At 41.8% G+C, this 15,424-nt stretch overlaps 1 protein-coding gene across 1 annotated transcript in view; it reads right to left on the reverse strand.

Annotated features, from left to right (window-relative positions):
* Positions 1 to 15,424, reverse strand: part of PDILT (protein disulfide isomerase like, testis expressed) — a 57,413-nt gene that overhangs the window by 30,639 nt on the left and 11,350 nt on the right. The window contains exon 2 of the mRNA XM_069095974.1: positions 7,539 to 7,745. Within this exon, the coding sequence (XP_068952075.1) occupies positions 7,539 to 7,745 (207 nt within the window). The remainder of the gene's footprint in view (positions 1 to 7,538; positions 7,746 to 15,424) is intronic.

Consider the following 15,424-nt stretch of genomic DNA (forward strand, 5'->3'; position numbering starts at 1 on the left):
TAGATAGATAGATAGATAGATAGATAGATAGATAGATAGATAGATAGCGTATATATACTGATAATCATTTCAGATCATTGAACCCCAATAAAAGCCAAAGCCTGAGCTAAAGTAAAGCTTTGCTTTACTCTAAAAATGCCCTTTCTTGTGTCAGAAACTATAGGATGAGGCTGACCAGGAGCTTTCTTCCTGTAATCACTAAAAGACAGGATGCCTATGGGGCAGCTAGGTGACTCAGTGAATAGAGCACCAGCCCTGGAGTCAGGAGGACATGGGTTCAGATCCGGCCTCAGACACTTAACACAAAAAAATAGCCGTGTGACCTTGGGTAAGTCAACCCCAATTGCCCTCCAAAAGCAAAAAAAAAATTTTTTTTAAAGACAGGATGCCTAGAACCAGACATTGTCTTGAATAGTAAGACTTCTCTTATCTTGATATCCTATGGACATATGCTATGCAGGGGAAACAGATATCCTGGGATTGTAATTTCAATCGACACTTTGTCAATTGTTTTGTCTTGTTGTATTTAGAACTTACTTAACTAAGAAACTTCTTTTTTCATGGTATGGTTAAACACATATGGAGACCACAAATCTGAGGGACACAGACATCTGGAATTGGGATTGTTCTAGAACATATTAAAAGGATTGTCATTCTTTTATCAGGCAGGCAGAATTTATGTTCTGACGGAGTTCATACATGTATTCTGCTAGCTTTAAGGGAATAAACAATATGATTTATATATCACCTAGCCTGTTTGCCTCTTTTAACCAGACTTTCAGGTCAACAATACATATACAGGGGCAGCTAGGTGACACAGTGAATGGAGCACCAGCCCTGAGCCAGGAGGACCTGAGTTCAAATTTGGACTCGGACACGTAACACTTACTAGCCATGTGACCTTGGGCAAGTCACTTAAACCCAATTGCCCTGCCTTCCCCCCTCCAAAAAAAAAACAATACATATACATACATACAAATACAAGATAATTTGGGAAGGAAGCGAACACTGATAACTAGGGAAGTTAGACAAAGCTTCATGGAAGAAGGTAGTAGCTGAGCTGAGCCTTGAATGAATGGAGAGATAAGGAGACAGTATATTCTAGGCAAGGGGACAACCTATGCAAAGACATGGAAGTGGAAAATAGAAAGTCAAGTTCAAGGAATAGCTAGGAGATTACTTTGAGAGGACCACAGATTCCTTAAGAGGGATAATATGAAATGCATCTGGAAAGGTAGGTGGAAGTCAGATTTTGAATGTCTAAACACCAGGTGTAGGAGTTTGTGTCTTATCATAGGCAATAGGGAGCCACCAAAACTTTTTGAGCAAAGGAGTGGTCAGATTTGTGTCTTAGGAAGATTAACTTTATACCTCCATGGAGGATGGATTGGAGATGGGAGAGACTAGAAGCCCTGAGATCAATTAGGAAGCTGTTATAATAATTTAGGCAAGATAGAGTGAGGATATGGATCAGAGTGATGGCTGGGTAGATGGAGAAAATAGAACAGATGAGAGAGATGGGGAGGGAGAGAGGATCAGCAGGACTTGGCAAGTGATTGACCACTAGGGACAGGGATGAATCAAGGATGATCTCATGGTTACACACCTGAGTAATTGGGAGATGGGAGGATGGGAAGGGAATCAGTAGAAAGAGGAAATTTTGGTGGAGGGGCTTGATGGAGGCCTTAGGGGAAAAAAATGAAATGTCATTTTGGACATGTTGGCCTTGTGATGACAACCAGAGATCTGGGTATAGATGTCTAGCAAAGAGTTGCTGATATGGGACCATAGTTCAGGCAAGAGACTAGAGATGGATATATAAACACAGAAGTCTTCTGTATAGAGATGACAAATCTATTGGAGCTGATAAGCTCATTAGTGAAGCTGGTGACTTTGCACAGCTCTGCCTCCCTTAAATCCAGTTCACTTGCAAGTCGAGACATGACATTCCTGGTATCATCCGTCCTCTTTGAGAGTGAAGAATGAACAATGATAGAGAATATGGAGAAAGAGCAGAAGGGGACCCTGGACATAGCCTTGGGAAACACACTTAGGCAAGTAGACAGAAAATGTCTGAGGATTCAACAACAGAGACAGAAGAAATAGCTAGATGAGAGGGAGGAGAGCCAGAAAAACAGAGAATATCCAGAGCTGTTCAGTAAGGCTCAAAGGAGATAATAAAGGTGAAACGTTTGGTTCACATTTAAGCACGATATAAATGCCAGTTCTTTTTCTTAATTCCTCACTGCCATTAATAACCTGCAATGTAGTCAGCTTCTATGAATTTGCCTTGCTCTATTTCCAGCTTATACCAGGGTAGCCAGTCCCACCAAAACTTCATTTGAGCTGACTCTCATAAACTAGGTGCACCAAATGATTTTCACCCATTCTCCCTAAGAAAGGGAAAAAAATAGTAGTTTCACTGATACTTCTAAACTTCACAGATCTGAGGTGCCCCCATGCCTGGCAATATACCCTATTCCTACCAGGTCACCATGGTCATTCTGGTCACCCACACACAGTTGGAACAACAAAATGACAGCAGCAGGCACTGCCTGAATCAGCCCATTTCCTGGCAAACGGCTTAATGGAGTCAATGTCTTTCAAAAGTCATATGATGCCATAATGCCTGAGCCAGAAATGCATTGTGAATGATTTACAGAGATCTCGTGTAGGGCTGTTTCTTTCTCATTTATTCATGGATGCTTCTGCAAAGAAGTTTCACTATAAGAATGAGCACTGTTTTGACAGGTCTTTTAAATTAGTAGTACAAAACTCCATCTGCCTATTATGTTTAAATAATGCTTCCCTTTTAAACTATTTCTAGCATTTTCATAGAATCCCGTGAAGAATGTCAGGTAGATATTATGATATCCATTTGGTTAGAGCATACAATATTATTCCCATTTGGTAAGCAACAAAACAGAGAGTCAGAGAAATTAAGTAGTTTACTCAAGGTCATACTGCTGTTAATGACACAGCTCAGCCTAGACCAGGCCCCCAGTTTATTCCTAGCATCTTTCTTGGTTCTGGTTGTATTCCAAATGAAAAAGTGTTTGGGAATCTTTAATATACCTCTAACATTGCATAGCCTACAGATAAATTCCAAGTCACTCTGCCTCATAAGGGGGTCTCAGAGATGAAATATTCCCAGATTCTATGCCACCACAGATCCTGTCCAGGTCCAACTAGCTTCCCAAAGTTGCAATAACCTTACTGTGTTGCTTCCAGGAAAGTTTAGATATGCCAGAAAAAAAAAGCAGGCCCACGGTTCAGGTCCATCCCTCCAGACAGAAGGACCAAAGGCTACCCAAACTAGTTGAGAAGAGGAAGACCTCAGTTCCTTCTCTTTTCTGTCCTCCTGCATATCCCCCCTTTCCCTCTCCCCCACCACCCCCCGCCAGTCATTGGAGTGAATCTTTAGGAACAAAGAAATACAGCTACTCTGTATTTCTACTCTGGGCAATTTTTAAAAATTCCCTGTTAAGATTCCTCCTCATCAACAACTCTCTCTATTTAAATCCCAAGTCCAGTCTCATTAGAATGAGATTTTCTAGCCTTTTTTTTTGGAGGGCAGCTGGGGTTAAGTGACTTGCCCAAAGTCACATGGCTAGTGTATCAAGTGTCTGAGGCTACATTTGAACTCAGGTCCTCCTGACTCCAGGACTGATGCTTTATTCACTGCACCACCTAACCACCCCGATTTTCTAGCCTTTAATTTTAAGTCAGACACCATCAAGAAGAAACAAGTCCTCTCCTTGATGACAATGTCCCTGAAAAAGTGACCTACCAGTGGTTATCCTCTTTCCCATCTAATCAGTTTCCAGCTCCTGCCCTTCATTCTCCAGCAGCCCCACAACTCTGCTGTTCAAGCAGATCACAGTGTCTGCTCTCCCTCTTACATAACCTATACAGATATTAATTTTTAACTGGTAGCTATTCTGGCAATTTTAGTACATGGAAATTTTGGTACATGGTACCCTGCTGTCCACTCAAAGAACTTCAGTGAACCAAAGTCAATCCTAGACATACAATACCTGCCCCATTTCCAATGCCCCATCTTTGGCTTTGAGATGGAGGTTCCCTTCCAGTTGGGTGGATGCAGGGATAGGGAACACACCTGACAGTCTGATTCCTAAGACAGATTGTAGTTTAGGACCATAAACTCTTCCCCCACAATCCTTCAGTCTAAAATGATCTTTTTCTATTCTCCAAGATGCTGTGGCAATTTCTGTATCTCCCATACATTGAACACTAAGTGTATGCTGCCTTATAAGGTTATAAAAGGAGGGATGATGGGGATGAAGGTGGATCTAGTCTGTCCAGTCAGCCAGAAAACTCCTCCATGGCAGAGATACTTCTGCAATCTGAGAGGCCTGGTAAATGGTAGATGTTCTGTGAATGTTTGATGAGGATGGTGACTTCTCTGGAGAATTTCCAACAAGGCATGGAACAGTCAGAAAACAATGCTTATTGAGAACAGATCCAGCATATCATGGGTACAGAGGGAAGGGTTTGGAGAATTATTTTCAGAAAATCCAGAGACTTCTCCACCCAGCCTTTATTTTCTGAATGTCTCCTTCACTCTGAAGTATCAGAGAAACAAGCAGAGATGGTGGGGGAGATGGGGGAAGAATCTAGACTGAAGCCAAGGCAAGCTCAGAAGATGCCAGAGGGGTGACCCAGAAATCAAGATCAGGCTGCCCACTAGATCCATACTTCCTGTAGACCTGAAAGTTTGGTTAAAGGAGGCAAATAAGATATTAAAGATGCAAATCCATATGTTTATTTCCTTAAAGTTAGCTGAAGCTAGCTTAACCTGTATGCATAAGGAACCAAAATGTAAGTTCTGATTGTCTGGTACAAGAATGACAAAGTTTTTTTTACGTTTTAGGACAATCCCAGGATTTCTGTGTCCCTCAGATTTATGGTCTCCATATGTTTAACTATACCATGAGTAAGGAAGTGTCTTAGTTGAATAAGTTTTAAATACAGATTGACAAGACAATTGACAAAGTAGTGTCAGTTGGAAACTAAGATCCCAGGATACCTGAGCCTCCCACACACAGCACATGCCTCTAGGAAAGATAAGAGAAGACCCACTATTCAGCCTTCTCTGGTCTTTGAACTTGCTGACACAGGAAAGGGCAGTTTTAGAGCAAAGCAGTCTGATTGATTAGTTCAGGCTTTGGTCCTTATTGGGGTTCACACATTGTCATGCCCCATACCAACCCCCCAGTCTGGAGGGAAGTTGCAGTTTCTCTTTCTCAGATGTAAGAGGTAGTAGAAAAAAATCATACACTTAACCTGAGCTTCAATCCTGCCTCTTACACTACCTTGTGTGATCTTTGGCAAGCCACACCATTAAACTTAAGTCTCAGTTTCCTCTTTTGTAAAGTGAAAGGGAGGGAGGAAACTGAATGACCACTGAAACCCCTTCTGTCTCTAAAGATTCTATAGCAGTATCTGATGTCAAAGGAACAGGAGCCGCTTGAACCCTGGCCTAGTAACCAGACCCTGGGGCATTTGCCCCTCACATTCCTGGAAGAGAGTCCTACCCTGAATAACTAGCTCTGTGACAATAATAGCAAGCCTTTCACAATCCTTTATCTTTTAATCCTCACAACAACACCCTGAAGTTCAGGTGAGGTCGGTGGGGCACATGGTATCATCACCACTTCATAAAACAGGAAACTCATGCTCAGAGAATGTATGAGATTCACCAAAGAGAATGCAGCTCATTTGTGCCAACGCTGAGACTGGAAGCTAATGTTCGTTCCACCATATCATCCTGTCTGTACCTGTGCTACTGCTCTCTATCGCCATAGATTAGATCACAAATTAGGGGCTTTGGAGGGGGGGGAATTCGTTTTGGAGGGCCATTGGGGTTAAGTGACTCGCCCAAAGAAAGTCACACAGCTAGTAAGTGTGTCAAGTGTCTGAGTCCGGATTTGGACTCAGGTCCTCCTGACTCCAGGGCCAGTGCTCTATTCACTGCACCACCTAGCTGCTCCATTAGGGTCTATTATTAACAATCCATTGATCATTGGGATCATAGATTAATTAATGATCCATAGGTCATTAGCAGCATATTTTGAAAGGACCTGAGAGGTCAATTTCAGTCACTTTTTCAGTCATGTTTACAAATGAGGAAAATGAAACCCTGAGTGGGCACTTGCCCAAGGTCACACAGCTAATAAACTGCAGAGGCAGGATTCCAAAAGAGCCCCAGGTGACTGTGAATCTGCCTCCCAAGTGTCAATTTGGGAGTTAGAATCTCCACTAATGAAATTTATTCCCCCTTAATTTTCATCCCCTTCAAAAACTATCAGTTCCTTGGCAGGATCCACTTCTTACCCCACCAAAGCCATCTCTTCCTCCTGTATAGACAGGTGTTCCCAACCACAAATCCCTGACAACTTCTCCCAGCCCCTTACTGTCCCCCTCCCATGTTTTCTACAGACCATGAAATCTGATCTCCAAAAGTCCAGGCTCAGTATTAGAAAATTAAGATCATCATCATAACTGACAGAGACCTACAGCACCCATCTAGGAAGGAAGGAGGTCACAAAATCCCCCTGACACAACAAACTCAAACCTCCCCTACCCCACTCCCCTTGGAAAGTTTAGTTCTCCTCGTTGGAAGCTTGAGAAGGAAAAATTTTCTTTTTCATAGAATAACATTTATTAACTGGAAGGGGCTTTCTCTATATTATTTCATCTGAACCCTATGTCAATTCTGTGAGGTGGGTCAGCAGATATCATTGATCCCATTCTACAGGGAGGAAAATTGATATTCAGAGGTTTGATTCAAAGTCAGGGATACCCTTAGTCCAAGTCCAGCATTCTTTCTTCCACCTCAAAGGAAGATCAAGTTAGAAGGGACAGGATGGCAGAAATCATCTAGTCCAACCTCTCGTTTGACAGAAGAGAAAATTAAGGCTGGGAGAAGGGTAGGGTAAAGTAGTCACTCTCATGCCAAGCTGGCCCACGTATTCTTAGACCCAGCCTGGTATTCTTCCCATTGGCCTGTGTTCAGATTCAGCTGAGTAATGCCCCAGACATTCCGGGAGTTTCTCTATTCTCTTCATCCCTCTTCTATGACTCAGTGTCCCCTTTAGTTAACCAGGAAGTCCTACTACCACAATGAACTCTGAGCATCATCTCAAACTGAAAAATAAAACGGGCTAAAAGGGGCTTGGGATATGGGGTGGGAGGGGAACAGGCTCTAGGGAAAAATCCATCCTTTCCCTTCCCTTCCTTTCCACTCCCTGCCCTCCCTTCCTTTCCTCTGCCTCCAGCACTGAATGGGGAGGTGATATTCTTGGTCAGCTGAGGCAACAGAGAAAGCTTTGATCTGACAAAAGATTGGACCCAAAGTATAGCTTGGAGGCCTGCCCAGTTAGGCTAATGGCCTAAGGGGTTGAGCGAACTCTCTTTCCTTCAGTCCAGCTATTGTTTTCACCAACACAGTTCTCAGAGAGAACAGGGCTCCATCCAGAGTGAGGGTCTGCAAGGAAGGGACTGGGGTCAGTTACCTCTGCAGTCAATGGGCTTCTGTCTTTGACCTTCAACAAAAAGCTTCACTGTGGGGACATCTTTGATAGCAAACTCTTGCTCCAACAACTTCTCAGAGGTGATGTTCACTTTGCCAAACAGGACTCCAGTATTTTCTTTTCCAATTATATCCACTGCTTTACCCATTTCCTTTATCAGATTTTGGGATAGTCTTGAAAGAGGATTATCTGGAAGAGAAACAAGTCAAGAAAAATGATAATGAAGGAAGGGCATAAATTTAGAGATGAGAAAGATGAAAAGAGTAAAAGGAAATATTCTTTGGTGTCCCTAAACAAAAGAGGAGACATATAGGGACAGATAGACAAGTACATCTACTACATAGGGATGGTGTGGAACAGCTAGTGGTGCAAGGGATAGAGTTCTGGGCCTACAGTCAGGAAGACTCATCTTCCTGAGTTCAAATCTGGTCTCAGACACTTACTAGCTGTGTGACCCTGGGCAAGTCACTGAACCCTGTTTGCCTCAGTTCCTCATAATGTAAAATGAACCTAGAGAAAGAAATGACCAATCCAGTATCTTTGCCAAGAAAATCCCAAATGAGGTCCAAAGAATGGGACATGAATGAATAAAGGGCTGGTCTTACTGGTAGACAGATTAGGTGACTGCCTATCAATCAACATTTATTAAGCTCCTACTATGTGTCAGTCATTGTCTAAGTGCTGAGGATACAAAAAGGAGGCAAAATATAGCCCTTGCCCTCAAGTAGCTTGCAACTTAATGGGGAAGACAATATGTAAACAAGTATAGCATATACAGGATAAATAGGAAATAATAAGCTGAAGGAAGGTGCTAGAATAAAGAGGGAAAGACTTCCTGTAAAAACTGGAGCTTAATTTAGGACTTAAAGGAAGCCAGGAATGTTGGTGGGCAAAGTTGAAGAGGGAGAACATTCCAGGTTTGGAGAACAGCCAAAGAAAATGCCAGAAGTTGAGAGATGAAGTGTCTTGTTCATGAAACAACAAGGAGGCCAGAGTCACTGATGTGAAGGGAGCATGGTAGGTAATGAGGGGGGATGGCAATAAGTTTTACTGGGACTCTAATTGATGACCAGAATCCCCGAGTCTGGAAGGAATTCAGTAGGCCCAAGCAATCTTGAAGTCAGGATTATAAAAGTTTATTGTTACACTTTACAGCAGGCAGGGGCTCTTAGGGAACCTGCAAACTTAAAGAAGTCACAGGTATAGTTTTAAGGAGTCAAGACAGTAAATCAGATGTCAATTATGCTAACTAGGTGAGTAAGGGTGGGATTAGGGAGGAGTTAAGGAGTGGTCAGTGTTTAAAGGAACATGCACTTTTAATATCAACTTAGCAGGCATATTGCCCATAATTCACTGGGAAATACCCCAAGGTGGGGCTACCTGTAGGATTTTAGGCCTGAAACATCACTGAGTCAGCTAGCAGTCAAGTCTGACTGAGAAGTGCCTAGTCTGACACTGATGAGTTTAACACAAACATGAGTTTGACAAGATGGATGTTGGGAACCAAGGCTAATGGAGACTCAGTATGTGTATAATTGGCTAAGGAGTTAACCTATAGATAGTGCATTGAAAGATTCATAGATGCAGCTGGCCACTATACTAAGGGGAGATAACATGTGCCTAAGCTAAAATGTTTATAGATGGTTTAATGAAGGATTCATAGATGTAGCTTGTTATTGTTCCAAGCAGAAATAAACAGTTCATGAGTTGTTGCTGGGCAGAGTGCTGGCAGGGGGAAGGGGCAGAGTTAATGCTCTGAGACTGGGGGGGGGGGGGCAGGAAATGTGATTTTACAGACTGGTTTTACAAATTGATTTTACAAACTGATGTTACAAACTAATATCACAAACATAGATCCCAAGCACCCCATCAGTAGGAAGTGATGTGTGAGAAGACTGGAAAGGCAGGAGGGGTCAGGTTGTGATGGGCTTTAAATGCCCAACAGAGCCTTTTGTATTAGATGCTAGGGATGAGAGGGGGGCCCTGGAGTTTATTGATAAGGAGGGGTCACAGGACAGAACCCACACTTTAGGAAAATCCCTTTGGTGGATGATCGAGTCCTGAACTTTCAGCCATGTTCAACTCTTGATAAAATTGTCCAGTTTGTGGTCATTCTCCCTTTTTTCCATGATCTTTCAAAGATTACAGACATTCACTCCATAGTCACACCCGTCAGTCCTTTCAGTACCTGAGGACATAGTTCTTAGGGGATAGGTGCCTTTAATTCAATGTCAGGACCTGGTTATCTGAGATAACAGTATCTTTGGCTACCCCAAGGGAATGACAAGCAACTCCCTCCCAAGTGTATATTTGAGTGAAATCTGCAGCAGCCTTGAAGGTGGTGAAATCTACCTTCAGCCTGGTTGTTTGTGCAAAGGGGCAGGGGGGGGCGTGGCCAGGCAGCCTTTGTCTTAATCCCAGTGCTTTCACTCCAGTCTCTCACATGCTAATCAGCTCAGACTCCAGATCTTTTTTTTTAATACCATCTCAATGAGGCACCTACTTCTCCCTCTACCTGATACCTTGTCACAAATGCACCTTTCTGTTCTCTGCAATAGCACAAAACTGAGTCCCTGGGATAACAGCAAACAACCCAATTTAGGCAATCCCAGAAAGACTTCCATCATGAGGAGGAATGTTGAGAGCCAGAAAGGGCAAGCTCTGAGTGAATTTGGGAGGTTGGATGTATGAGCAGAAGGGGAAGTGATAGAGGGCATAAAGTAGATACAGCCCCAGTGATGGTCTACCCTGGAGTCTAGCATATCATAACCTGTTAGGTGAATCTTTGAGATATCCCAGGGCACTATCAATATTCTGGGGGGAAACCTAGGACTAGAATGCTCAGATATGAAGGAGAATGGTTCGGAAAACATTGGGATTGTCACACTCAGCCTTTCCCCCACCCAGCCATAATTCCATTTGGTAGGTTTATTCACACCATCTCTGGAAGCTTGGAAAGGAAAAACAAGAGTTGGTTTGTTTTGTTTTGTTTTTTATCTGATAGCATGGTCATTCAGTATATAAACTATTAGCCTTGTTCGTTTATTTTATTTACCTCTTATACCCAAATGTCCACAAAATAGGGGGTTGAAGGTTGGGGGCAAAAAAGAGGGAAAAAGAATAGTATTGATTCTCTTCAAAACCAGAACACTTTTTCTTTATCAATTTCCTTTTCATCTGGGAACAGAGAGAAAAATGTACAAATTGCCTCAGTTACTAGGTACAAATCACAAGTCAAACAGAAAGCCAGTTTCTATGATGCCTTTTGTTCTTTGGAAGAAATAACAGTCAAATGGTGGATAGAACAATATCCAGGTACTGGCTCTCAAATCAGGATGGCTACTTACATAACAGCATCAGAAAGTGAATAATCATTTTCATTACATTGCCAATCAATGCATAAAAAATGAAACATTCCCCTTACTCTGTGATTGATTTCAGTTCCCTGCCTACTTTATCATCATCATTGCTTTCGATATTTCCCATCCATCATGTTCAGCCAACCACTACCTCCTCACTGGCTGCTCCATTCTGCAATCACCTCTCAAGGTTTCCTTTTCAAGACCAATCTCTCTGGATTTGGATGGATAAAGGTTGGTCAAACAAAATCATCCAGATGGGTGAGAGAAAAGAGGTAATGCACACAAAAAAAGCACCAAATAAATTGGGGGGGGGGGAAGGTGCTGGCTACTTTTATATAGACAGTTTGGTGAAGAGTAGAAATGGAAGAAGGATTCCCCATGGATGGTGAAGTCACCTAACTGCTTCTATTTTCGGAAGACATGGTTCTGATTGTATCAAGCCCCAGAGCAATGCAAAAACTTCCCAAATGAGATCTCAAAAGTATTTGGTCTACTATCCACATTGGAAAAATTAAGTGGATGAAGAATGCCTGTTGTCCAGATCATGTCATATAGTTATATGGACAATATATAGAACTGGTCTGAGAAATTTTGAACAAACACAGCAGAGAACTGAAAAGGAAAAAGAAAATGACTTGTATTGTTTTGGGGACTGTACACAGTGCTTCAAATTATGCCTACCTTCTCTGTGAAACAACTCAATCTTTTTATTATCAATATTCTTTTGATGGTTCTATACGGCTAGAATACCACAGTTCCTGAAGAAATGAAATCTGCAAGTCACCCATAGAGCAATAGAGAAGCCCATGGTGACTGTGAGTAGGTGGCAATACATTACAGTGTAGAAAAAAGTAGCATAAAATATATTATCAAAGAGATGTATGGCAGGATAAGGAGGTAGGCTAGTCATGCAGCAAGAGGAAGGGATAGCCAAAGGATAATCCACATGCTCTATTGGTATACATAAAATATCAAGAGATCTAAAGGAAGGCCTCCAAGTAAGTTGGTTGGGTAGAATTCCTGTGCAGGATTTATGGAAGGACATAAATAAGAACTGAGGCAACTAGGTAGTACAGTGAATACAGTGCTGAGCCTGGAGTCAGGAAGACTCATCATTGTGAGTTCCAATCTGGATTCAGATACTTACTAGCTGTGTGACCCTGGGCAAGTCACTTAACCCTCTCTGCCTCAGTTTCCTCATATATAAAATGAGCTGGAGAAATAAATGATGAACTACTCCAGTATCTTTGCCAAGAAAACCCCAAATAAGATCACAAAGAGTGACACAAATGAAACACAAATGAAAACCTACTGAACAACAACCACATAGGAGAGAGTATAGATGGACTAAGATTTGCACTTCTGAAAGGAACACACATTATTGAGATCTCAGATCCATGAAAGTAGTCAAGTACAAAGCACTGCCCTAGACACTAGGGATACAAAAAATGTTGAAGGAACACAGTCATCATCATTAAAAAGCTTATATTTGACTGCAGGGAGTATGATATAAGTATAATATGAGATAAAGTGTGATAGGGGGAAGGAAAGAGCCAGAGAAAGCATTCTTGGAAAAAAGATAGAAAGAACACTTCTAACTGAAGCCACAGAGGGGGCATCAGAGAAGGGATGGCATCAGAGTTGGGTCTTGATGGAAAACAAGGATTCTGCAGAATCAGGATGATGAATGAGTGTAATCCAGATGTGAGGCCTGTGTGAATCCATAGAAGAGGGAAACAATAGAGCTCAGGAACAAAAAGGAGTCTGTAGGATTAAGGACATGAAGGGGAGTAACGTGCAGTAAGTCTGGAAAGGTAGTTTGGAGTCAATTTGTGGAGGACTTTTACTGCTACCTGGGGAATTTGCATTTATATTTAATCCAGAGGTAATCAATTAACAAGCATTTATTAAGCACCTACTATATGCCAGGCACTGTACTATCCGTTGTTTTTGTTGTTCAGTTGTTTCAGTCATGTTCAACTCTTCATAACCTCATTTGGGATTTTCTTTTTTTTTTCATTCATTTTTTAAAATTTTAAAAATTCATTCATTCATTCATTCATTCACTTGTTTTATTTATTTGTTTACTTTTAGTTTACAACATTCAGTTCCACAATTCCTTGAGTTCCAAAATTTCTCCCCCCACCCTATGGCAGCATGCGATCCAATATAGGTTCTACAAATATCTTCGCATTAAACATTAGTCAAGTTGTAAAGAATCATAACTAATGGAATGAATAACAAGAAAGAAGGAACAAAACAAAAGAAAACACAAAAGAGAGAGAGCAGGTAGTTTGCTTCCATCTGTAGTCAGACTCTGTAGTTCTTTTCTCTGGATGTGAATTTCCCTTTCCATCATGAGTCTTTTGGAGTTGTCTTCTAACCTTGCGTTGCTGAGGAGCCCAGTCTATCAAAATCAGTCATCACAGATACGATGTGTCTGTACTGTAATTGTGTACAATGTTATCCTGGTTCTGCTCCCCTCACTCAGCATCAGTTTATATGTCTCTTCAGGTTATTATGAAGTCTGTCTGCTCCTCATTTCTTACAGCACAATTCATACACCACAACTTGTTCAACCATTTCCCAACTGATGGGCATCCCCTTGATGTCCAATTCTTTGCCACCAAAAAAAAGCTGCTATAAATATTTTTGTACATATGGGTCCTCCTCCCACTTCTATGATATCTTTGGGATACAGCCCTATAAGTAGTATTACTGGGTCAAAGGGTATGCACTTTTTTATAGCCCTTTGAACATACCACTTGGGATTTGCTCCACAAAGATACTGGAATGGTTTGCCATTTCCTTCTCCAGTTCATTTTCTAGATTAGAAAACTGAAGCAAACAGGTTTAAGTGACTTGCCCAAGGTCATACAGCTAGTAAGTGTGTGTGACTGAATTTGAACTCAGGTTTTCCTAGTTCCAAGCTCAGTGTTCTATCTGCTGTGTCACCTAGCTGCCTAAACAGTTTCTGTTTCCAAAGAATTTACATCCTGTCAGATTGTTGTTGTTTGTTCTTCATTCTTAAAGAAGACTGTGAGGTCAGGGAGGTGATGCCATGATTTGCAAGTGAATTGGATTTAAGTGAGGCAGGGCTGTACAAGGTCACCAGCCTCACTTTCTCCTCCAGAGCCATCTGGGTCAAGTGGCAAGCTATAGATCAGGACAACTGGAGATGGCCTTGGCATCCTCTACTATGTAGTTATAGGTGGATGTAAAAATTAACATAAAGAAAACAAAAGATGATTTGGGGTGGGCCCTGGCAGCTGGAGCCTCAGGAATCATTGTATGTAAGAGGATACTTGAACTGAGTTCTGAAGGCAGACAGAGATTTTACAACAATTAATTTGTTGAACAGACATGGGAGAAGGTCTGTTCAAAGACTCAGTAAGCACACAGTATTGTGGGGGAAGTACTTGTTGTTCTCAGAAGCTCTAGGTTGAAGTACCACTTGGGTCACTTACTATTGTAAAGCTTCCCTAGGCCTTAGTTTCCTTATCTGTAAAATATGGTCATTAGCCCCAATGATCTCTGATGTTTGTCCCAGTTCTAGATTTATGATCCTACAGACATAGGAGATACAATGTTATGTGCAAGTTATCACAAGTAGGTTGATTTGATTGGAACATAGAGTATATGAAAGAGATTAATTTACAATAAGTCTGAAAAGGTAGATTGGTGCCAGACTGTGAAAGGCTTTAAATTCCAAAGAATAGGAGTTTGCAGGGAAAACCTAGAGGCAAGAATGAACCAATAGTGCTTCCTGAGCAGAGGAAAGACATGATAAGACCTATGCTTTAGGAATACCTAAAGTATGGACTAGCGGGAGAGAAATTACAATTGTCCAGATAGACTAGAATAGTGGTTGAATGTAGCAGCAAGCACCAGGGTCACTGCCAACACAGGTTCTTGGATCTGCTTTGATAAAGGAAAGCAACTCAAAATGGGTTAACAAGCTTACTTTAATCAGTCAAACATGTATCATTCACCTAGTTCAGGGGAAAAAGGTCAGCACCCCGAACTTCAGAATACACAGACAGAATTATCAAGACAAGAGAAACAGATCAAGTAGACAGATTTTCAAACTGTCCAACCATTACATCCATACCAAATCAACATCTGGGTTTCAACATCTGGGTTTTCCAAAGCCGAGGGGGGGGGGCTCTAAACAATGGCTTCCCAGAATCCAGATCAAATCACAGAACACTTCTTAAAGTGAGCCCCAAAACAAAGCTACACATCTGGGCTTATATAGCCTTCTCCTGGCTCAGAGAATGTAACAACCTTATTGACTCACTGGCCAATCAAGAAGTATCTACTGAAAAACAAGCCTCCCACCCCAGGCTCCTGGTGCACTTTAGCCTAGGGGCAGGGAAGATCTTTAAATTTACATTCCCATAACAGTGAGTGAGTTAAAAGAAGGGGGGGGGGGTGTATGGGAAAGACTTGAGGAGGTAGCACTGACTAGACTTGTCAACCAATTGGATATGAAAGGTGATGGAG

The sequence above is a fragment of the Petaurus breviceps genome, unplaced genomic scaffold (genome assembly GCF_028583685.1).
Source record: "Petaurus breviceps papuanus isolate PSGF00001 unplaced genomic scaffold, PetGlider_PUasm1.0 229, whole genome shotgun sequence".
In the NCBI taxonomy this organism is placed as follows: Eukaryota; Metazoa; Chordata; class Mammalia; order Diprotodontia; family Petauridae; genus Petaurus; species Petaurus breviceps.